Raw genomic sequence first — 21,783 nt, forward strand, 5'->3', positions numbered from 1 at the left:
ACCTGCTCATTTTGGACGAGTGACCAGTTACGTACCAGTATAACGGGGGAACTGCTCACATAACCATCCGTCCGAACGGCACTTTCTGACGTCGTGCACCGCACCACCTGCGGAGCTGTGTGCGATGGTTCTGCTGAACCCCGAAGTCGCCAACTATGAGGACAGGAGCATGTGCGGGGAGGTGAGATGGAGGTAAAACCCTTGGTAAGCAAAACTAATAGCCCATACCTGTGGATCGGTGACTGTATTCTTTTAAGTGTTCTAAGCACGTTCCCAGTAATTCTGTGAGGTCAGTACTTTTATCACCATCAGTATCATTTTACAGATAAGAAAATCAGAAAAAATGACAAAATCTGGTCCTGAACTCACTTAAGTGCGCCGGGCTCACACCGCAGACAGCTCGGCTAGAACTCGCCGGCGCGCCCCCTGCGCTCTGTCTCCCGCAGCTCAGGGCGCCGGTGCGCGTGTCCCCCGCCCGCCGTTCGCTTAGCGTAGCGCCTGGTCACGCGCAGGCGCGGGGGCGGGGCCCGCGCGGGCGCCTGCGCGCTTGCGCGCCGGGGGCCGACCGATCCCTGCCCTGTCCGGCGGCGCCCGCGCTGAGTCCCGCGGCCATAGCCGCGTCTTCTGTCGGCTCCGCCACCAGCCGGGGCTCGGGCCCGGGCCCGGGCCCCCGGGACATGGCCCTCCGGAGCGCGCAAGGCGACGGCCCCACCTCCGGCCGCTGGGACGGCGGCGCCGAGAAGGCAGGTACGGAAGCCGGCGGGGACGCCGAGGAGCGGCCTTCGGGGACGACTCGAGGGGCGCGGGCGGTCCTGCGGGTGGAGGGGGCCGGGGGGGGGCGGGGTAGAGGCAAGGGACAGCTGTCGGAGGAGCGGCCCCGGGCGCAGGCGGCGTCCAGTCGGGGCCCGAGGGACCGCGCGGGGTGCGCCCGGCGCCGCGGGCCGGGGTCGGGACGGCGGGAGAGGGAAGGGGTGATGGGCCCGGTCACGTCGGAAAGGGAAGCGATCCTGGAACTGGGGAGTCAGCGGATGCTGAGACCGCAGAAACCCCGCTGGCCGACTCGCGTCCCCTGTGCGAAGGGAGGGCGGGGGATCTGGTCCGGCTTCGTCACGTCTGGAGAGAATTTGGGTCTCCGGGAGAACCGAGGCCAAGCCTCCACGCCCGGCCCGAGGCTGTCCGGCCACGTCCGCACGCTCCCGGTGCCGCCTCCCTAGTTGTAAGGCAAGTTTCCCGAACTTCATTCATCGCTCGCCGGCTCGATTTACGCGGTGTCCGTGTACCACCTATTTGTTTTAATTGCCATAAAAAAAAAAACCAAAAAAACCCAGCCTTTTAAAATGTGCAGTGCCCAGGGTCTTACTTAGCACATTTACAGCGTTGTGGGGTCATAGCCACTGTCCGATTCCAGGACCTTTCCAAGTCCCTAAAGAAACCCGTCACTCCCCATTCCCCCAGCCTCCACGGCTCCTGGCGACCACTGGTCTACTTTCTGCCTCTGTCCTGTGCCACGTCTCTGAATATTGCTTAATTGTGTAGGAGAAAGCGACTCTCCCAGACTCCGTAGTCTCATACTAAGCAGTAATTTCTATGAAACGGCGGGTTCCTTGTGCACTGGTTTTGAAGATGCTTTACGGACAATCAGGACATGACACTTAAAAATTATTCGTGTTTACTCTGTACCCGAGTCAAATAATCTCTTTTTTTCCCTAAGATAAGGTAGCTTTCCCACTTTTCCGGCCTCTGATGGGCGCTGCTCATAATAGAACCGACCACGTAGTCAACCCACATTTTTGGTGAAGTGCCTGATGTCCACATTTTGTTTCTCTGGGCTCATTTTTTGTTGTTTTCTTTTCATCCTATTCTAATCCTGGATGGAAGTGGAGCTCACGCCTCGTATTATTTCTTTGGCCTTTGTAATCCCTTTGCTGGTGTTTTGGTATGACATATGTCCTCATGGCGTAATGGTGTCCTCAGTAGCATGGGTTTTGTGACCTGTTACATGGGGTGGCTGTGCCTAGGTTGTGAGACCTAGTTTCCTTACTAATACTGGAAGCCCTCCTTTGTAGACTTTATGATCACAGTGGTTTCCTCTCTAGAATATTTTTTTCTTTATTGTTAGGGTAAAGCAGTCTTCCTTAATCCATGCTTTTCTTCCTGTTTCAGGTAGTTAATGCATCTCTGCTAATTTGGATACTGTTTGTGAAATTTATTAGGACTTCCAGAAACAGAGGCTGCTTTGTTTTTTTTAAATGTTTTATTTATTTCTAGGAGAGAGAGAGAGACAGCATGAGCAGGGGAGGGTCAGAGAGAGAGGGAGTCACAGACTGAAACAGGCTCCAGGCTCTGAGCTGGCAGTCAGCAGAGCCCGACGCGGGGCTCGAACCCACGAACCGCGAGATCATGATCTAAGCGAAAGTCGGATGCTTAACCGACTAAGCCACCCAGGCGCCCCTGTTTTGTTTTGTTTTTAATAGGAACCTTACTCCAAGTCAGGTAAGGTGTTCCTCTCCCGCTGCCTTTATCTGGTACAGATACGAAGTTCAGACGTAAAATTTCAAGTTGTTTTCCAGTGTCAACATTAGGAATGCAAGGAATGGGGTGGAGGGGCTCTGTTTAGGGGGGATCTCTATCCCCTCTGGCCAGGTCTTCCGTTGTTTTGATTAAGGCTGGCATTGCTTGATTTGAGTTTAACTTGTATTTAAAACTGGCCACGCTTTCTCAGAGCACCTGGCTGGCTCAGTCGGTAGAGCATGCGACTCTTGATCTCAAAGTCGTGAGTTTGAGGAAGAAGAGTTTGCTTAAAAAAAAAGAGAGACTAAAGTTTTCTTGATATGCAAACTTAAACCAAATCATCGGTATGGAATTTTGTACTCGCACACAGGTTTTGTTATTAAGTGTGTAGATCATTTTTCCTGATCTAAGTCACTACTACTATGCATGTGCTGATGTGGAAAAACTTTTAGAGGAAGCGTAGCTAGTGCTCCTCTTTTCTCACTGTCCTTTCTCTGTGTATTAAGTTCCCCAGCTCAGATGGTTTTTGGAGATACCTGTTGCTCGGAGGATCTTTACCTGGGTTCTGTGGCCGGAGGTTGAGAGAGGCGTGCGAAAGTTATGGGCTCCGCCAACCTTGTCTGAACTGTTAAGGACCCCTGCCTCAGTTCTCTTATTAAAAATGGTTTTCGTGGAGAACAGGTCAGATAGGACCTCTATCATATTTTCCCCTTTGTTGACTGAATTACTTTTCAGATATCTGGCTTTTTCTTTTTTTTACTAGCAGCGTCTTCTATATTTTGCAGCCAGTTGTAGGATAGTTATTTCATTCCGTCATGGTTATGATAGCCAGGACCTCCACTGTAAAGGAATTTGGAAAGTACCAGCTTTGGAATATATATGATACATCTCTCTTGTAGGCGGGGCAAAAGGAAACTGGGGAAGAAAAGATTCAGGGGACTTTGGATGACATTTATGGATGAAATGTGGACTTTCTCAAGTGTAGAAATGTGTGTCTCACCCCAAAATCCATATACAAAATTTCTCTTAAAGTAGACAGTAGATGTTAATTTCAGTGTTTCCCAAGAATAAGCCTCTGATTTCTCCCTCTCTGAGGTGGAATCAGCTGTTCAGCAGAGATTGCTAACCTTTGCTTCCTTGTCGTGTAGCTTAGCAGTTGACCTTATCACTCTATACTTTGTGCAACTCCAGCTCGCCTGAGTTTTCTGTTTTCTCCTTTTTTACATCACATCGAGAGCCTATATATCAGTGCAGTAAATTGTTGTTTAAGGAGGCGAGTGGCACACATAGACGTGCCCTTGATGTGGGAGCCTGAACAGACCGCAGCTAAAGTCCACATCTAAGCAGTATCCTGCTCCGGAAAGTACCAGCAACTTTAGAAAAAGGCCAAAGAGTCTATAAATCTATTTAGAGTTGTGCACTGAGCCCGTTCTTAACAGGGGGATGGGGGGAATAATGTCATTTACTGTAGGCCGATTTTCCCAGAGCAACAGTGACTGAGCTAAATTATTTCTTTTATTCTGCACATGTCTGTTGGGTTCCCACAGAGTGCCAAAAGCGGGAAGACAGTAGTAAGTTTGGAAATGCAGGATTAAAACTAGAATCGGAGCAGAGCGTGAGGAGAATTAAGTGTTGGAACTGTGGTTCCCAAGGAGTTTAAGTTCTAGCAGATTATTTGCCAAAGCACAGTGGGAGTGCGGCTGATTGCCGACAGTGCTATTTACCCCAGGTTACTCGCAGCAGTGTCCCTTCCCTCAGGTTGGCGAGCAGCTTACCTGGGAAGAGGGGTCGAATAGACAGGTGTCTAAACAAATTGAAGAAGTGTTTCCACACTCTTAACAAGTAGATTACCAAGATTTCTAAATGTCAGCTTACCTCAGGCAGCATGCAGTGTTATCATTCTAAGTGTTATTAGTTTGTGATGTGTAGAAAGTACAAGGGCACTCTAAATTTAAAAAATATATGTGTGTGTATATAAAATATCTGCCGCTGTTTCTTTCTTTGCCAGAAATTAATCTAATTCCTGCCATGTTTTGTCTTAGCCGAAGTGGTTATATAAAAAGTTGCCTTTTTGGGGGCATCTGGATGGTTCAGTCGGTTAAGCATCGGACTTCGCTTCAGGTCACGATCACAGTTTGTGAGTTCGAACCCCATGTCGGGCTCTGTGCTGACATCTGGGAACCTGAAGCCTGTTTCAGATTCTGTGTCCCTTTCTCTCCCTCTGCCCTTCCCCTGCTCACACTCTGTCTCTCTCTCTCTCTCAAAAATAAACATTAAGAAAAAAAATTTTTTAATAAATAAGCATTTAAAAAAAAGTCTTGGGGCTCCTGGGTGGCTCAGTCAGTTAAGCGTCTGGCTCTTGACTTCTGCTCCCATCATGATCTCACAGTTCGTGGATTCGAGCCCCAATCGTACTCTGCACTGGTGATGTGAGGCTGCTTAGGATTCTCTCTCCCTCCCTCCCTCCCTCCCTCTCTGTCCCTCCCCCACTCATGTGCTCTGTCTCTGTCTCTCTCTCAAAATAAATAAATAAACTTAAAAAAGTCTTCTTGTACATGTCTACAGTCCCTTTCTGAACAGATACAGCCTTCTCTTCCGAAGGATGGCCCTTTGACCCAAAGTTAAGGATTCCTTCCTAGTCTTCCTCCTGAGTGCAAGATAAAACCCAGACTCCTTTATAACCCACGTCTCCAGCAGCCTTCCCAGGTTCTGTTTTCTCTCTTTACCTACCACTTGAGGTCTCTGTCTGTTTCCTCGAATGATATTTCTTTCATGTGATAAGACCTTTGCACGCCCTCTTCCCTCTGCCTGGAATGCTCTCCCATCAGCACAGTGCAAAATTTGCTTTAAGAAGGTGGCAGAAGGGGAGCCTGGGTGGCTTAGTCGGTTAAGCGTCCAGACTTTCGCTTAGGTCATGATCTCGCGGTTCGTGGGTTCGAGCCCTGCGTCGGGCTCTGTGCTGACAGCTAGCTCAGAGCCTGGAGCCTGTTTCGGAGTCTGTGACTCCCTCTCTCTCTGACTCTCCCCTGCTCATGCTGTCTCTCTCTCTCTCTCTCTCTCCTAGAAATAAATAAAACATTAAAAGAAGAAGAAGAAGGTGGCAGAATATATTTTCATTGAAGCCTTTCCTGACTGCCTCAGAAATTAGTCATTCTTTACTCGGGATTTTCAGAATTCGGCATGAATCTGTTCTGTCGTAATTGTGAGCCTCTCAGAGGCTCAGGGTCGTATCCATCTTTTCTCCCCCCGCGTCGTGCTTAACTACCAGTGGATGCTCATTAAGTGATGGACTGATAGGCAAATGGACAGACCAATGAGTGGCTGGGTAGACAGACAGAAGTAAGGACACACACTCAGGCCAAGAATTTGAAGCGCCTTTTACAGACAGACGTTTGACTAGTTGGGTGCTCTGCGAACAGAGGGAATTGGGCCTTGATTTTTCATGATTTCTGAGTAGAGTAACCAGTTGACTGAGCGTCCAAGCTGGGACATCTCTGAGAGTGCAGCTAGCGGGCGGGATTTACATGGGTGATCATTCTGGGGCTCTGGGCTCAAACCAGGAATGTCTCGAACAAACAGGACCGGATGGCTGTCCCGCCAGGTGAAAAAAAACCATTCAGCCAGGGGGACAGGTTTCCAGGGGGAGGAGGCACCTGCGTTGCATTTGTAGCTGCACCTCCGGCTGCATGGGACTCGAGTGTTTTGTGTGGTTAGTGTGTCACACCTGTTATAGGTAAGTAACCAGGACCGACTTTCATTAGTTTGGTGTTGATAATGTGCATCTTTGTCCTGGAAGCAATTTGTAGGCTGTTGTCTCAATAAAATACTACTGAGGAAAGTTGCTTTATGTCTCTTTTTTTTTTTTTAATTTCTTTTAATGTTTATTTATATTTGAGAGAGAGAGAGAGAGAACACACGCAAGCGGGGGAGGGGCAGAGAGAGAGGGAGACCAAATCCGAAACAGGCTCCAGGCTCCAGCTGTCGGCACAGAGCCCAACGCAGGGCTTGAACTCACGAACCCTGAGATCGTGACCTGAGCCCAAGTCGGATGCCCAGCCGACTCAGCCATCCAGGCTCTCTTCCCCCTGTTTTAAAAAAAAATTTTTAATGTTTATTTATATTTGAGAGAGACTCTGTGGCCCTCCTAAAGCCTAACCGACTTCCGGTGTTCCTCTTCTCCAAAGCCCAAACTTCCATCCAGAGTTACCTCTCACTTATGTTAACGTAGTGTCTTGCAGCTTGTAGTTGCTACATAAATATATTTCTAAAGAGTCTGTTGACTGTCGGATGGAAGGGACTTGTGTTTTTTTCCTCCGGGCCTTTCTTCTCTCTACCGCTCCCCGTGCCTCAGGAAATCCTCCCCTTCCTTTTGAAATTGCATTTCCCGGTAATGCCTTCTCAAGTCAGCCTGACCTACGGCAGTCTCTTTGGGCTCTTGGTGTCTGCACATCCCTTTTTGGGGGCAGTTACAGTACACGGCTTTGTAACCTCTCCTTGGAATTGTCTTGTTTAACTTTTCTTGCGTTTGCAGTTCCGAAAATTAGGCATGCATTCTTTTCTTTTCTTTTCTTTTTTAAAAGGAGATAGCTTATTTATTTACTTATCTGTTTTTAGGTTTATTTATTTATGAGAGAGAGAGAGAGAGAGAGAGAGAGAGAGAGAGAATACCAGCGAGGGAGGGGCAGAGAGAGACAGGATCTGAAGTAGCTCTGTGCTGACAACAGAGAGCCCAATACGGGGCTCGAACCCTCGAACCATGAGATCATGACCTGATGATCTCTATCACATAGGGATGTAAGATGCTCAGAACATCACTTGTACCTAATATGGTTGTCAGGAAACCGTTGTTCTGTGTGCACAATCATGCCTCTCCTACCACCAGCCACGTTGGAGACCCAAGTATACCCTTGGATATTCTGGTTTTGAAAATATGTAGGGGAGGGCACCTGGGTGGCTTAGTCGGTTAAGCGTCTGACTTTCGCTTAGGTCATGATCTCGTGGTTCGTGGGTTCGAGCCCCGCATTGGGCTCTGTGCTGACTGCCAGCTCACAGCCTGGAGCCTGTTTCAGCCTGTGACTCCCTCTCTCTCTGACCCTCCCCTGCTCACGCTGTCTCTCTCTCTCTCTCTCTCTCTCTCCTAGAAATAAATAAAACATTAAAAAAATATATATGTAGGGGGCCCTGGCTGTCTCAGTTGATAGACTTTGCAACTGTTGTTCTCGAGGTCACGAGTTCAAGTCCCACATTGAGTGTGGAGCTTACTTAAAAAATAATAATAAAGGGGTGCCTGGGTGACTCCATTGGCTGAGCATTGGACTCTTGGTTTTCAGCTCAGGTCATGATCTCATGGTTCGTGAGTTTGAGCCCCACATCAGGCTCTGCAGTGACAGTACAGAACCTGCTTGGGACATCTGTTTCCCCTCGGTCTTTGCCCGTCCCCCGCTCGCTTTCTCTGTCTCTCTCTCTCAAAATAAACTTAAAAAAAAGAAAGGAAGAAAATGTCTCTGTGTAATTCTTATATGTTACTAGTTGTATTAGCATGTAACTGGAAAATTTTTGTCTCCTGGTTTTATTTTATTTTATTTTATTTTATTTTATTTTTTTAATGTTTTATTTATTTCTAGGAGAGAGAGAGAGAGAGAGAGACAGCGTGAGCAGGGGAGGGTCAGAGAGAGAGGGAGTCACAGACTCTGAAACAAGCTCCAGGCTCTGAGCTGGCAGTCAGCACAGAGCCCGACGTGGGGCTCGAACCCATGAACCGTGAGATCATGACCCAAGCAAAAGTCGGACGCTTAACCGACTAAGCCACCCAGGCGCCCCTCTCCTGGTTTTATTTTAAAACACAGTATTGAATTTTGGTGATATGCATATAAATAGGAAAGATTGTTATATAAAGAGATATGTATGTTCTGTGAAGTTTGGCATTAAGAAAGAATAAGCAGTCTATTGTATTCTATTTCTATTTCTGTTCTATCCTATCCTATCCTAAAACATTAACAGTAAATATTAGATATGCCTGAGTTTACTGAGCACTTACTGTAATGGTAATTCCTTGCTTGTTACATTTTATATAGTGTTTTGCACATTATGCGCTAATTATGTTTGTAGGACAACTAAGAATACCTAGCTGTACCCCAAACCAAATAAGGAGATTGAGCCCTGCACAGAAAATGCACACGTGTTGAATATGTGCCTAATGCCTGTTTCCCCCTTTGTTTTGCAGACTTTACTGCCAAAAGGAAAAAGAAAGTGGCAGAGATATACCAGGCTCTGAACAGTGACCCCACCGATGTGGCTGCCCTTAGGCGCATGGCTATCAGTGAAGGAGGGCTCCTGACTGATGAGATCCGACAGAAAGTGTGGCCCAAGCTCCTCAATGTCAACACCAGTGACCTGCCTCCTATATCGGGTAGGGAGGGGGGGTTGGGGGGGAAGCTTGTCTAAGACTCGAGGACAGAAGAATTTCAGGATCTTTCAGTCATAATGCTCATTTTAAACCAATCGTAGATGAGTAAATCTGAAGCATTTTAGGATACGTTTGGGCCCACTCTGAAAATAAGGCCAAACTGATAATAGACTTTTCTTCAAAAATGGAGTAAACTTTTACTAGGTCGACAGGTAGCTTTTATCGGCTAGGGATGGGAATTTATATTCTGGTCTGGGTTCACTTAGAGGGGGATTGTAGGAGACCGTATTTTTACAAGACCCCGGCTAGTTCTGGTGCAAATGAACCACATTTTGAGAAACTCTAGGTCATGGGGAGAGAGAATATTTCTCCGGCTCTTAAGAAAAACAAAACCAAACAAAATTTTTTGTTGGTAAATACTAAGATCGTTTTGGATTCTCAGATTCTGTAACTATGTGAAAAGCTCTTCCTTAACTAACTTGCAAGAAGGCCCAGGCAGAGAGTTCCTTGGAATATAGTACAAGATATAAGGAGAGCACTGAAAATAAAGACTCCACCTTGTCATTCAGTCACTCAGCACTGGTGGCCGTCCTGCTGTGTACAGCAGAAGCCCAGGTGCTGGAGAGGATGAACACGGCTTCTGTTGCTCATGGTGCGGCCGAGTGGGCGTCAAGTTGCCTCTTGTGCTTGTCTTCGAATCCGGCTGCCTCCGAGCAGTCGGCTTCGACTTGGAAGGAAGAGACATTGCCATCTTCACACCCTATATCCCGAGATGAAGTTCTCTCAGATCACAGACTTCCCAGATCTTTATACGATGAAGTCTGCACGTGGGGAGGCGTCACGCGTAGCTTTCGGTCGTGGTTGGGATGGGAATGGGCCCTTGTGACGTAACGCTCAGCTCAGTGGAGGCAAGTGTTCGCGCTGTCCGCGTACAGCAGCTAGAGACCGCCTCGTTGTTTTCACGGAGTTGGACCCAGCAGCCGGACTCGGGTGCCGGCTCCTGTTTGCACTTAGTCTTAGACTTTCAGGGTCCAGTGGGGTGAGGATCTTAGGGAGTTTACCCCCGTACGCCTTTCCGAGCAGCTCTGTGCTCCCGGGGCTCTACGGCTGTTCGGGTTTTCCCAGGGGTGTCCCTGTCCACGATCTCATCTGATCCTTGTGGTAACCTGAGAGGTACCCGTGGAAGGAAATATCTCCTTTATGGATGTGGGCTTTGAAGGTCAGAGCGGTCCCCTGGTGACACAGGGTGGCAGCCTCCAGTAGGTCTCCCCCGGCCTCCTGCCGCCGCGCCCACTGCCCCTTCTGTCCCACGGTTGCCTCCTGCACAGTCCGTGTCCCTCCTCTTACGGTCGCCTTGGCTCCCCTGAAACAGCGGGCTTGGAACTAACGCGGGGGACCCTCTCTAGGTGTTGTCTCGTGTCGTGTGCTCTGTAGGTAAAGCTGAAATGTGAGCTCCAGGGCCAGGGTGCCATCGCAGAACATCTGTGTCCCTGATCCGGCCTCCTCCCAGCCTCTGCCACAGTAACGCTCCTTTTCCTCCCACAGGGAAGGACCTGCGGCAGGTGAGCAAGGACTACCAGCAAGTGCTGCTGGACGTCCGCCGGTCCCTGCGGCGCTTCCCACCCGGTGAGAAGCGCGCTCGCGGCCTGGCCGCATGGCCAGGAGCTCCCACCCCAGCTGCACAGGGGCGGGCGGGGTAGGGGGGAGCTTTATACACTCCACTCGGTCACCTTCAGACCCCGCACTACCAGAGTCTGAGCCAGAAGCCCTTGCTCTTGGCCTAGAGGTGGTGAATGAAAACCCTAGGGGTTTTCCCCCTTCAGAGCCACGGGGGCCACTTCGTAGGGACCGCCCTAGCCGTCGTCTGGCCCTAAGGCCAGGCCGGTGCACCAGGGGGCACTCCCCAGCGCCACGCATGCCCTCGCTCCATTCCATTTCTCATATGCACCTCTGTGGGGCCCTGGACCGGACGGGAGGCCGTTCCCTGCGTGGTGAGAGGGGCTGTTGGAAAAACGGCTTCCCGCGCCGAGGAGGAGGAGGAGGAAAACGGCCGGCTCGTGGCTCCGTGGCTCCGTGGCTCCGTCTTCCCGGCGAAGGCAGCCGGCGACAGGCATCGTGCCTAGGGCCCCGTTGTCTTCCTCTGGTGGCCTCGCCTTGGCGCAGGTCCAGGGGGAAAGGGGAACTGCGGCGGGGACGGGAGCCTCTAAACCCGTCGCCCCCCTCGGGCACCGTGCTGTGGTGCGGATTCTGCCCCTCGAGGCGCCTTCTCTCCCGTTCGCGCCCTTGTCCCCTGCTCGCTCTGGAGCACGTGGGGCCCGGTCCCCTCTCCCTGGGCTGCGGGCCTGCATGAGACCACACAGGTCGGGGCTCCGGGGTCCCCCAGCACCCCCAGCCAGCCTTCTCCTCGCAACCCTCCCTGCTGCTTCCCTCTCTGGGCCATTGATGCTGGAGGCCGTGTGCGGGCCGCCGCTCGCTGTGCTTTCCCAGCCTTCTTGTGGCCGCGCTGTTCTGGGCTCGGCTCGGCTCCCTTACCCTGAAACTTCGGGGCGTCGGTCAGTCTCTCCCCCTTGATTACATTTCCTACATAGTAGCTGCTTTACTCCATGTTCTTTTTGGTTTATCTGTTAGAGTATTATGCCTTTTTGAGAAAAGGTGGGGTAAATATGAGCGACAGATTAATTTGCTTTTACCTTAACCGTTTGTTCAGTGTAGTTTGGGCGCTTCTATGAACCGTTTTCTCTCCGTGTCTGTCTGGAGCTGGAAGGGCTGGTGGTGTGGGGGCCACCCTTCCACAGCAGCTCACAAGGCCACATTTTGGCAGTTTCTTCTTTAAATTTTTTAAATGTCTATTTATTTTTGAGAGAGAGAGAACGTGCACACAAGCAGGGGAGGGCAGAGAGGGGAGACATAGAATCTGAAGCAGGCTCCAGGCTCTGAGCTGTCGGCACATACCAGATATGAGGCTCGAACTCACGAACTGGTTCATGAGTTCAAGCCCTGCATTGGGTTCTATGCTGACAGTGCAGAGCCTGCTTGGGATTCTCTCTCCCTCTCTCTCTGCCCCTCCCTGGCTCACATGCATAGTCGCTCTCTCTCTCTCAAAAAGAAATAAACTTAGTAAAAAAAAAAAGGTTATATTCCTGTGATACTTAGCTTGGCTTAGAGGAGAACACACAACTATTAAATTTTTTATTTTTAGATAATTTCTAACCTATAGAAAAGTTGCAAAAATAGGACAAATAATTCCCTAGATATATTTTACCCAGATTTCCTTACATGTTAGCATTTTGGTATATTTGTTTTAGTGTTGTCTTATGTTTTTCCTGCACACACACACACACACATTTTTTTTTCTGAACTATTTAAGAATAAATTACAGACATGGTGCCCCTTTACCCCTAAATATTTCAAGGTGTGTGTCCTAAAACAGGGCCCTTACATAATCACAGCACACTTATTAAAATCAGCAACACACTGAAAAATACTGCTTCTAACGTATATTTTATTCAGATCTCACCCTTTACTGCAATAATGTCCTTCACAGGGAAAGGAGATACAAACGCATGTATTTCCTGTCCAGTCATCGTGTCTCTTTAGCCTTCTTTAACCTGGAATGGTTCCTTTGTGTTTTATGACTCTATTATTTTTTTTAAATTTCCCTCAATTTGGGTTTGTCTAGTATTTCCTTATGATTAGATTCAGGTTTATGCACTCTTTTTTTTGTTATCTGTTTATTTTTGAGAGAGAGCACAGCAAGGGAGGGGTAGAGAGGGAGACACAGAATCCGAAGCAGGTGCCAGGCTCTGAGCTGTCAGCGCAGAGCCTGATGCGGGGCTTGAACCCATAAACTGCAAGATCATGACGTGAGCCAAATTGGTTGCGTAACTGACAGAGCCACCCAGGTGCTCCTATTTCCTTATTTTTAAATATTTATTTATCTATCTATTGTTTAGTGTTTGTTTTTGAGTGACAGCACAAGCAGGGGAGGGACAGAGAGAGAGGGAGACCCAGAATCTGAAGCAGGCTCCAGGCTCTGAGCTGGCTGTCAGCACAGAGTCTGATGTGGGGCTTGAACTCACGAGTCATGAGACCCTGACCTGAGCCCCCCAGGCGCCCCAGGTTTATGTGCTCTTGATAGGAACTCCCCAGAAGCAACCCTGTGTTCTCAGTGCACACCTCAGGAGGCTCATGCTGTCGAGCACTCACACCCCGGGCGGTGTCCGCTGCGGGTACTTGGTTGGGACGCTCCTGCAGCTCCCCCGCTGCAAGGTTGCTGCTCTCTGGCCCTTGCTTGTGGCCTAAGCAATAGCAGTGGTATGTGGATTTTAACGTGTTGCCAAATTGTTCAGAATTCTTTTGTTGTTTTTTTTTTTTTTTATTAAAAACTTTGAAAATCCTCCGCTGCCTGTCCTCCTAACCTCCTGGTTACCAGGCTGCTTGCCGTGTTCAAGGGTGTCTCTCCTCTCCCCGCGCCCCCTCCCAGGCATGCCAGAGGAGCAGAGGGCGGGGCTCCAGGAGGAGCTGATCGACATCATCCTGGTCGTCTTGGAGCGCAACCCCCAGCTGCATTACTACCAGGGCTACCATGACATCGTGGTCACCTTCCTGCTGGTGGTCGGCGAGAGGCTGGCCACGTCTCTGGTAGAGAAGCTGTCTACCCACCACCTCAGGTACCCGCGCGTAGCAAGAGAGGAAGGGCATCGCTCCTCAGGCCCCCCTGAGGCTAACCCCTCAACCCATCGCCTGGCCGTCGTTTTCAGTGGTTGGAGCCCTGTTCCACCCGCTCCGCCCCGATCTGAGGATCTGAGCATTTGGTCTGACTAGGCTCAGCACATTGTCTCCCCTCTAGGGATTTCATGGACCCGACAATGGACAACACCAAGCATATATTAAACTGTCTGATGCCCATCATTGACCAGGTGAACCCGGAGCTCCACGATTTCATGCAGAGGTATGCATGCATCCCAGCTCACGCACACGGGCCCGTTCGGCACTCCCCTGGCCTGTGTCCCTTCCCTACGAGTCTAGCTCAGTCTCTGCGCCGTCGCACGTAAGTGAAGGTTAGGTCTTCCAGATCGTCCTTTCTGTCCGCCCACGAGCTGGATAGTTTGGTTCTGCACCTCCTGGGGCCACTTTCCGGGGACCGTGCCCTTGTCGGGCCGCAGCAGATGTCACGGCACAAGCCCCTGTGGAGTGCATCTCCGGTGGGGAGGTCGGGGAGATCCGTGTGCCGAGGCGGACTCTGAGGTGACTGCTGTAGGAGAAGAATAACTGCCGTAGGGCCCAAGTCGAGAAAGACAGTCATCCGTGGGTTGTTTTCTTCACCAAATACCAAAGAGAAGAAAGCCTTCTTTGCAAATCTCGTGAGATTTTTTTTTTTCTCTTCTGTGTAATTGGAAATGTGCCCTTGGCCAGTGCCTCACCCTTTTTTTTTTTTTTTTAATATTTTATTTATTTCTACGAGAGAGAGAGAGAGACCGCGTGAGCAGGGGAGGGTCAGAGAGAGAGGGAGACACAGACTCTGAAATAGGCTCCAGGCTCTGAGCTGGCAGTCAGCACAGAGCCCGACGTGGGGCTCGAACCCATGAACCGCGAGATCATGACCTAAGCGAAAGTCGGACACTCAACCGACTAAGCCACCCACGCGCCCCTCTTTTTTTTTTTTTTTTTTTAAATAATGGCTGTGTTTTAAGGTGTCTCAGTCATCTCACATTGATTGAACAGTTTATACAGTTGTTTTTAAGCCTGAGAATACATATATTGCCCAGGTCCCCAGAAGGTTCTGTGACTTTCTCAGGACAGCGACGGTACAGTGTGAAAACAGCTCTTTCTTCCCGTACATGACGTTCTTTGGCCGTTAGGGAAGCAGCCAGTGAGGTAAGGCAGCCAGGACCCCATCACAGTGTTCTGGTCGTGGTGGTGGGCATGGCGTAAGGACTGCATATTTTGTGAGAAGACGCGGCATTCCCAGGTGGCTTTACCAGATTCTTCCTTCTCAGAAGCCCAGAGAACAGAGCCGCCCCAGAGAGCGGGAAGGGACAGCCCAGCGGGGAACCTAATGGCTGGACTTCTTGCTCCTAGTGCCGAGGTGGGGACCATCTTCGCCCTCAGCTGGCTCATCACCTGGTTTGGTCACGTCCTGTCTGACTTCAGACATGTGGTGCGGTTATACGACTTCTTCCTGGCCTGCCACCCGCTGATGCCCATTTACTTTGCAGCCGTGGTAGGTACCGGCCACGAGCAAGCCACTGGGTCCCCCGTCCTCGATCATTTTTCCCCGGGGAAGACCCAGTGACTATGGACAGACAGGAAAAACAGCATTTCCCTGGACACCGCTCTGTGCATCGTCAAGGGGAGGGGAGTGTCCTGGGGAACGAAGGTTCTGTGGAAACGAGGTCTGGTAAATGCCGGGTGGAACAAAGTTAAACCAGTCTGTTTTCCGCATGGTTCCTTGGAACCTTTACAGCGCTCGTGTGCAGTGGGAGCGATCTGTGTCCTGCTGACGTCTCCCGGAAGGAGTGGAGACCGCAGCTGCAGGCCCGGGGAGTGCAGGGGCGCGGTGTTACGGGAGGACCCTGGCGTGGCTTGGTGGGGGCTCCGGTTAGGAGGCCCGAATGGTGGAGGGTGGGGCGGAGGTGGGAGCACACGGGAACCCTTCGCTGCTCTTGAAAGGGGGCGAGCCTGTTCCTTCTGCTGTGTTGGTCCATCTCTCCTGTGTTGATGCTCCAGGGGCATCCCCGATATCCCTTTCCTCTTGTTCCTCCTAAAAGAGCCGCACTCATTTCGTTGGTCGGCCTCCTGCATCCCGGGGTGTAGGTTTGCCTGTAGCAGGAAGGGCCAGCTCACTGGGAAAAGCATTCTGAGACGTACATGGTTGCATCCTAGACGGACGCGAGACTTTGTGGGAGGCGTAGGGCCAGCCCTGTCTATTTCCAGTTCAGATGCATCGCTCAGGAGAATGGTGCGTGGGTAGCGAAGGCCTTGTGTGTCCCGGTCTCTGATGCAAGGCCTTGCCTCCCACAGATCGTGCTGTATCGAGAGCAGGAGGTCCTGGATTGTGACTGTGACATGGCCTCGGTCCACCACCTGTTGTCCCAGATCCCTCAGGACCTGCCCTACGAGACCCTGATCAGTAGAGCTGGAGACCTGTTTGTTCAGTTCCCGCCATCCAAGCTTGCCCTGGATGCAGCTGCCCAGCAACAGGCCGAGAAGTGAGTGGGGCCAGGGCTCAGGTCGCACCGGGGATGTCGGCGAGGACTGTGAGCTGGGGATGGGGCGGGCCCTTGCCCCCAGAGATCTCGGCGCCTGCCAGCCAGACCCCCGCTCCAGTCTTCTGGGTCTTTGTCAACGAGAACGTTCTGAGCAGCACACAGCTCTGCCCTTAGCCTCCCTAACAGTCGAGTTTTTCCTTCCTTCCTTTCTCTTGTATCATTGCGTCCTTCCCATCCCCTTCCCTCTGCAGGACGGCAGCCTCCACCTTCAAAGACTTCGAGCTGGCCTCGGCGCAGCAGAGGCCCGACACAGTGCTGCGGCAGCGGTTTCGGGGCCTCCTGCGGCCCGATGAGCGGACGAAGGACGTCCTGACCAAGCCGAGGACCAACCACTTTGTGAAACTGGCAGTGATGGGGCTGACGGTGGCACTCGGAGCGGCCGCCCTGGCCGTGGTGAAGAGCGCCCTGGAGTGGGCCCCCAAGTTCCAGCTGCAGCTCTTCCCCTAGACGTCGCAGGGGGCGCAGCCACAGCCGTGACATTAAGGTCTCACCCTTCCATGGAAGGATTGGGAGGGGGTGGAATTTCCTTTATTAAAAGGGTTTCTGTCAAGGGTTTTCTATTCCTGCTGGCCCTCCCTGCCCGCCCGCCGTTTGCCTTTGCTTCAGAGGCCAAGTGCGGAGCCCACCTGGCATCTGGAGGCCCAGCCGCGGGACTTCTGTCCCTCTCGGGGGGGTGGCGGGGGAGAACGGGTGCACTCAGCGCTCCCCTTCCCCCCCCACTGCCGCCTCTCACGTTGGAGGAACTGGGTTTCTTGAGCGGCCAGCAGTTGTGGGGACCCTCTCGGCTGCCCAGGAGTTAGCAGCAGGCTGGGCCACCGGGCTCCCGGCCCGCCGCTACCCTGGATCTGCATGTGGCAGCCGCACAACAATAGAAGGAGCCGCTGCTGAGCAGGTCCGACCACGGAGTGGAGACGAGACAAGGGGCAGAGGCTGCCGGCCGGGCCCGGCCCCCCTCGCGGGCAGCTCCGCTTGCCGGGCAGAGATCAGACAGGCGTGAACTGGGTTACTGGGTAAAGCCTGCCTATTTTCAGTCTAGAAGTCCCTTGGGCATTTCCAGTCAAACATGGAGGGACGTCAGGTTGGAGGCCCAGACACAGACTGGCTCTGCCTGCCTTTTCTTTCCCCTCTCTGCTCCCCTGCACACGCCACATGATGTTGCTTTTAAAAGACACTTTTACTACCGTTTTTAGATTACAGGCACCTGACATATAAAGTGCCCTCACTTTAAAAATGATAGTTCCTTCATGGGAAAGCTGGTTCTCATCAGAAGGATAAGCTTCTGAGCCCCTGAACTTCCTCTCTCCCCAACTATTTAACAGCTCTCTTGAGCTCGAGTTGCCGTGTGCCAGCCGCTGCGCCCTCCCGGGGTGCCTGCGTGCTCAGCTCTCCTTCCTTCTCGCTGTCCTCAGGCCCCTCCCCTGCCCCGCGTGGGCACCCGCTCACTGCACTGGCTTCATTGTGGGGGTTCAGTTTGTCTCCTCAACTGCCGGTCTCTCCTTCCTGGTTGGAAGTGTCACTGGAAGCGTGTCGGCAAGCGGAGAGGGGCGCACCGCAGCCTGCCCAGAACAGCCAGCCCCCGCCCCCAGCTGCTTGAGGACCTCCCAGGACTTGGGGACAAGACGGCTCCTTCGGTCCTTCCTGGACAGCTTTTCCCGGAAGCGAAGCCAGGTGTGTTCAAGATCGACTCTGGCTTGAAAACAAAAGTGCCTTTTTGCTGCCCTAAAGAACTGAGGCGGAGGGTGTGAAGCAGCCAAGGCCGTTTCACTGTCCTGGTCCCTCGGGCACTGTTCTCTTGGCGGGCGTTTTCTTAAAGTGAACATGCCAGAGGCCCTGTCCCTTGGCATACCCAGACCACAGAGCGGAGGGCATCTGGTGCGCCGGGCGGCCAGCGGGCCCGGAGCCGTGAGGAGCGGTGTTGGCGCCGAGTCACGGAAGTGACACTAAGCACTTTAAGACAAAAGGTCCATGTGATGGGCCATTCTCTGTAGGAGGAGTCCCACTCGGGGCAAGTGTAATGTGGGTAGATTAATCTAGACAGTGAGGGGGGAGTCACGAAGACCAGGGGCGGGGCCGTGCCAGCTAGTCCCAGTCTTCTCCCCCAGCAAGTTTGTCCCCTCGTCATCCTTCCGGCTGGCCGGCAGCACGGGCGCTTCCTGCCCCACCGCTGGGGCCTGGCTGCCGACACGACACGGAAGGAACCGATGGGCAGGAGGCCATGTGACCAGGGTCCTGAGGCCACAGCCTTCAGGTCCCAGGAAGCAAGTGGCCCGTGCTTCTGTGCCTGCCTAAGGAGGGGGGTGGTTCATTGTGTCGCTTTGCTGACATCAGGGCGCCCCCTGCCAGTGAGAAGAAAGCATTATCCTCTTACCTTCAGGGGGTTTACTATTCTGTAAAGAATACATGTAAATATTTTGTACCGAGCGCTGTGTAAAATAAACAGCCGGACGTGGTTACTAGTCAGTGTCCTGACATCGCGTCCCATGCACCGCGTGTGGGAAAAGACTCCGGCCATACGCGCCTGGCCTTGGGACTTCCCGGGCCTGGGACTGTGCTGTAATCTGTGGCCCCTTGGCCTGCCTTGACTTGCCTGGGGAGTGCCTGTGCCCGGTTTCTCTCACCCGCGCCCCAGGTGCTGCCTGCGGGCACCGGTTACCGGTGAGCAGAGCCAGCCCTGTGGGGTATCAGTCTGGGCTCATCTTGCCTGTTCTCCACCTGCTTCTAGGGACGCCTGTGGCTCTGAAGGCTGCCATTTGGTTTGGGGACTTCATCGGAGTCGGATGTGAATATAACTATTTCTGCATGTGATTCCCATCCACAGAGGAGCCATCAAAAGCTGTTCTTGCAGGCTCTTCTGGCATCCCCTCAGCACTGCCAGCTGTTGGGTGGTGGGAGCCCAGAGCCGTGCCGGGTGCCTGTGGCCCCCGCCTTGAGGATGGGGCCATCCTGGAGGCAAGAACTGGGATGGTCTGGAACGCTCATTGACGTTTCCCTGGCCCAGAGGGGAGATATGAGGGCACCCGAGGCAGGGCAGGCACCGCTTGGCTCTTGGACCTTGCTCTGCCACCGCAGGCCAGCTGCCCGCTGCCCGTGGACCTGACACAGAGCAACCACTGCTGGCTGGGCCACCGTCCTGGGCCGCTGTAGCGAACAGGCAGCTTGTTTTGAGCGGCAGATTTGGCATCCCTTTCGCTAGAGCTGATGGCTGAATCTAAAGAGTAGAATTTTGGTACTTCCCGTGTTGAAGGAAGCATATGCACAGCATAGTAAGAAGTAACGAGGTTTTGTCCCCAGTTTCCCTAAAAGCCTTGGCATTTCCTGATAGGAGTGTCTTTCGTTGACAGCAGTTCCCGTTTGAGTTTCCGCTAAGGAGGTGATGAGGTGGGACCACTAGAGTTTCCAGAATGGACAGCTTTGGAGGGTGGGACTTTCACTCTTCCCACTGACCTCCCAGGAGGGGAGGGCACGGGCACTGGAAGCCGTGGCTACACCAGCTCCAGATTCAGAGATTTGGGAAACTTCTGGGGGACACCTCACAGTGCCGGGCGGCCATGCACCCAGAGAGGGCCTGGGGGCGCTGCACCTTCCTCCCCTAAGCTTGCCCTCTGCACCTCTTCCGTTCTACAGTTTGGGGAGTTGTAGCCTTCCTAATCAGTCTGTAAACGTAAGTAAAGTGTTTTGTGAGCCCTTCTAACCAAGCATTGAACCTGAGGGGGTGCCGTAGAAACCCTGGACTTTGTAGCTGGCTGGGAAGGAGGAGGGGCAGCCAGGGCATCCCATTTGCAGCCGCATCCGAAGCAGGGCGGTCTCGCGGGACCGAGTTAACCTGTGGGGCCTCCAGGCAGTTTGTGTCAGAATGGAGTTGTGTGGTTGGGCCCATTGGCGTTGAAGGACTGGAGAGGCGGTGTCAGAAGTGCCAGGTGAGGGGCGCCTGGGTGGCTTAGTCGGTTGAACGTCCGACTTTAGCTTAGGTCATGATCTCGCGGTTCATGGGTTCGAGCCCCGCGTCGGGCTCTGTGCTGACTGCCAGCTCAGAGCCTGGAGCCTATTTCAGAGTCTGTGACTCTCTCTCTCTGACCCTCCCCTGCTCACGCTGTCTCTCTCTCTCTCTCTCTCTCCCCTAGAAATAAATTAAAAACATTAAAAAAAAATTGTTAAAAAAAAAGTGCCAGGTGACAGGCAAGGGGAGGGGGAGATAGTGTGGAAAGAACAGCTGACTCAAGCGTGGGCGGGGGGTGCCCAGCCGGCTCAGCCCAGGGAGCGCGCATCTCTTGATCTCAGGGCCTGAGGTGGAGCCCCCACTAGGTGTAGAGCTCAGTGGGGAAAAAGTGCAGGTGTTTTGTAGGGAGATGGAGTGGGTACTTGGGGTCCAGGCCAGAGACAGCTTTGAGGCCTGGAGAAGGGGGCTGGGACTCGCTCGCTAGGCACTTTGGAAGGTGAGGATGGGCCATGCCACACCCGGGCGGGAGTGAAGGCCAGCGTGTGGCTTCCTGGTAGTGGGAGCTGCTCTGAGCTGCACCGTCCCTGAGCCTCAATGTCAAGAACAGTGAAACAGAGCCAGTCCCGTCCCACGTGGGCAGTTTAACGAGATGATGTTTGTGGAAATGCTGTGCAAGTGTTGTAATTCTTTCGCAGCGAACATTTATTGGTCAATAAATGCCTTTCGCTGCCTGGCGCTGGGACCCCCCGCGTTCATCCACGGAGTACGCGCTGCCTGCAGGGAAGACCAGGCCAAGGCTTTTGCCAAATCCAACCCAGAGATGATGGGGCGTGAGGCTCAGCCTGGCTTTCTCTTTGCCTGCCCTGCCTGCCCCTGCGGCCTCTCCCCTGTCCCGACAAAAGGCCCTCTAGTTGCTCGTACTCTTTTCTCCAGATGTACACATGGCTGGACTCTGCCCGGCAGCCTTTGTGAGCCAGCGAGACTGGGCTTGCCTCCAACTTCCTGCTCTTGAAGCGAGTGGCTGTGATGTCAGACCCAGGCGCCCACGCTCCACGTCCTGCCGGTGCCGCGGCGGCGGCCTTGCCCTCGCTCTCCCCGATCTGGGAGAGAGACTGTGCCGCAAGTCCCGCAAGCCCACGGGGGCCTCCTGCTGCTTCCTCAGGCAGGCGGCTCGGGGCCAGAGCCCGTGGGGTTTGGTTGCAAGTCTTCCCTGGTGAGTTGGCACTGGGCTGTCGGTGGTCAGGCCCCCGGAAATGGGCTGCCCCCTCGGGAGGTTGAGCGGCTGCACTTGACCTGCAGTAGGGAGCACCTGAGGCCTGCCCGTCTTGGACCCTTCACGCGCTGGCACGTCAGGTGCTGGAGGCCAGAACCTGCGCCAGCCCCGCACCCCTCCATCTGTGCTCCTGACCCTCCCGGCACGTCTGCGGTCGCACCCTGCCTGCCCGGCTACATGCGGGCCCAAGAGCCTCCTCCCCCTCAGGGTGCCTAGGGGGTGCCTAGGCCGAGCGAGGATGCCAGTGCCCCGTCAGGCCTTAGCTCCATTGACAGAGGCCAGCCTATCAACTTCCTGTTGCAATTCCCGGATGGCCAGGGATCCCGCCTGTGCGTAGGGTCCCCACCCACGTCCCTTTCATGCCCCCTCAGGACATATTCCCCCC

The 21,783-nt window shown here is 53.1% G+C and overlaps 1 protein-coding gene across 1 annotated transcript; it reads left to right on the forward strand.

Moving 5' to 3' along the window:
- Window positions 1-554: 554 nt before the first annotated feature.
- On the forward strand, window positions 555-18,644 carry TBC1D20 (TBC1 domain family member 20). The gene is made up of 8 exons (XM_039237748.1): window positions 555-747; window positions 8,735-8,920; window positions 10,463-10,543; window positions 13,401-13,587; window positions 13,767-13,868; window positions 14,999-15,140; window positions 15,941-16,128; window positions 16,380-18,644. Exons 1-8 carry the CDS (start codon window positions 678-680, stop codon window positions 16,633-16,635), a joined length of 1,212 nt encoding a protein of 403 aa, XP_039093679.1. The 5' UTR covers window positions 555-677; the 3' UTR covers window positions 16,636-18,644.
- The last annotated feature ends 3,139 nt before the right edge of the window (window positions 18,645-21,783 follow it).

This window comes from Hyaena hyaena, unplaced genomic scaffold (assembly GCF_003009895.1).
Source record: "Hyaena hyaena isolate Hyena2069 unplaced genomic scaffold, ASM300989v1 scaffold_131, whole genome shotgun sequence".
Lineage (NCBI taxonomy): Eukaryota > Metazoa > Chordata > Mammalia > Carnivora > Hyaenidae > Hyaena > Hyaena hyaena.

Bases quoted from the DNA above. Each gene is read 5' to 3' on its own strand.
- TBC1D20 (XM_039237748.1), top strand. From the start codon at position 678: ATGGCCCTCCGGAGCGCGCAAGGCGACGGCCCCACCTCCGGCCGCTGG. The intron at 15,141-15,940 runs GTAGGTACCGGC...TGCCTCCCACAG, and splicing joins CCATTTACTTTGCAGCCGTG to ATCGTGCTGTATCGAGAGCA. The intron at 16,129-16,379 runs GTGAGTGGGGCC...TTCCCTCTGCAG, and splicing joins GCCCAGCAACAGGCCGAGAA to GACGGCAGCCTCCACCTTCA.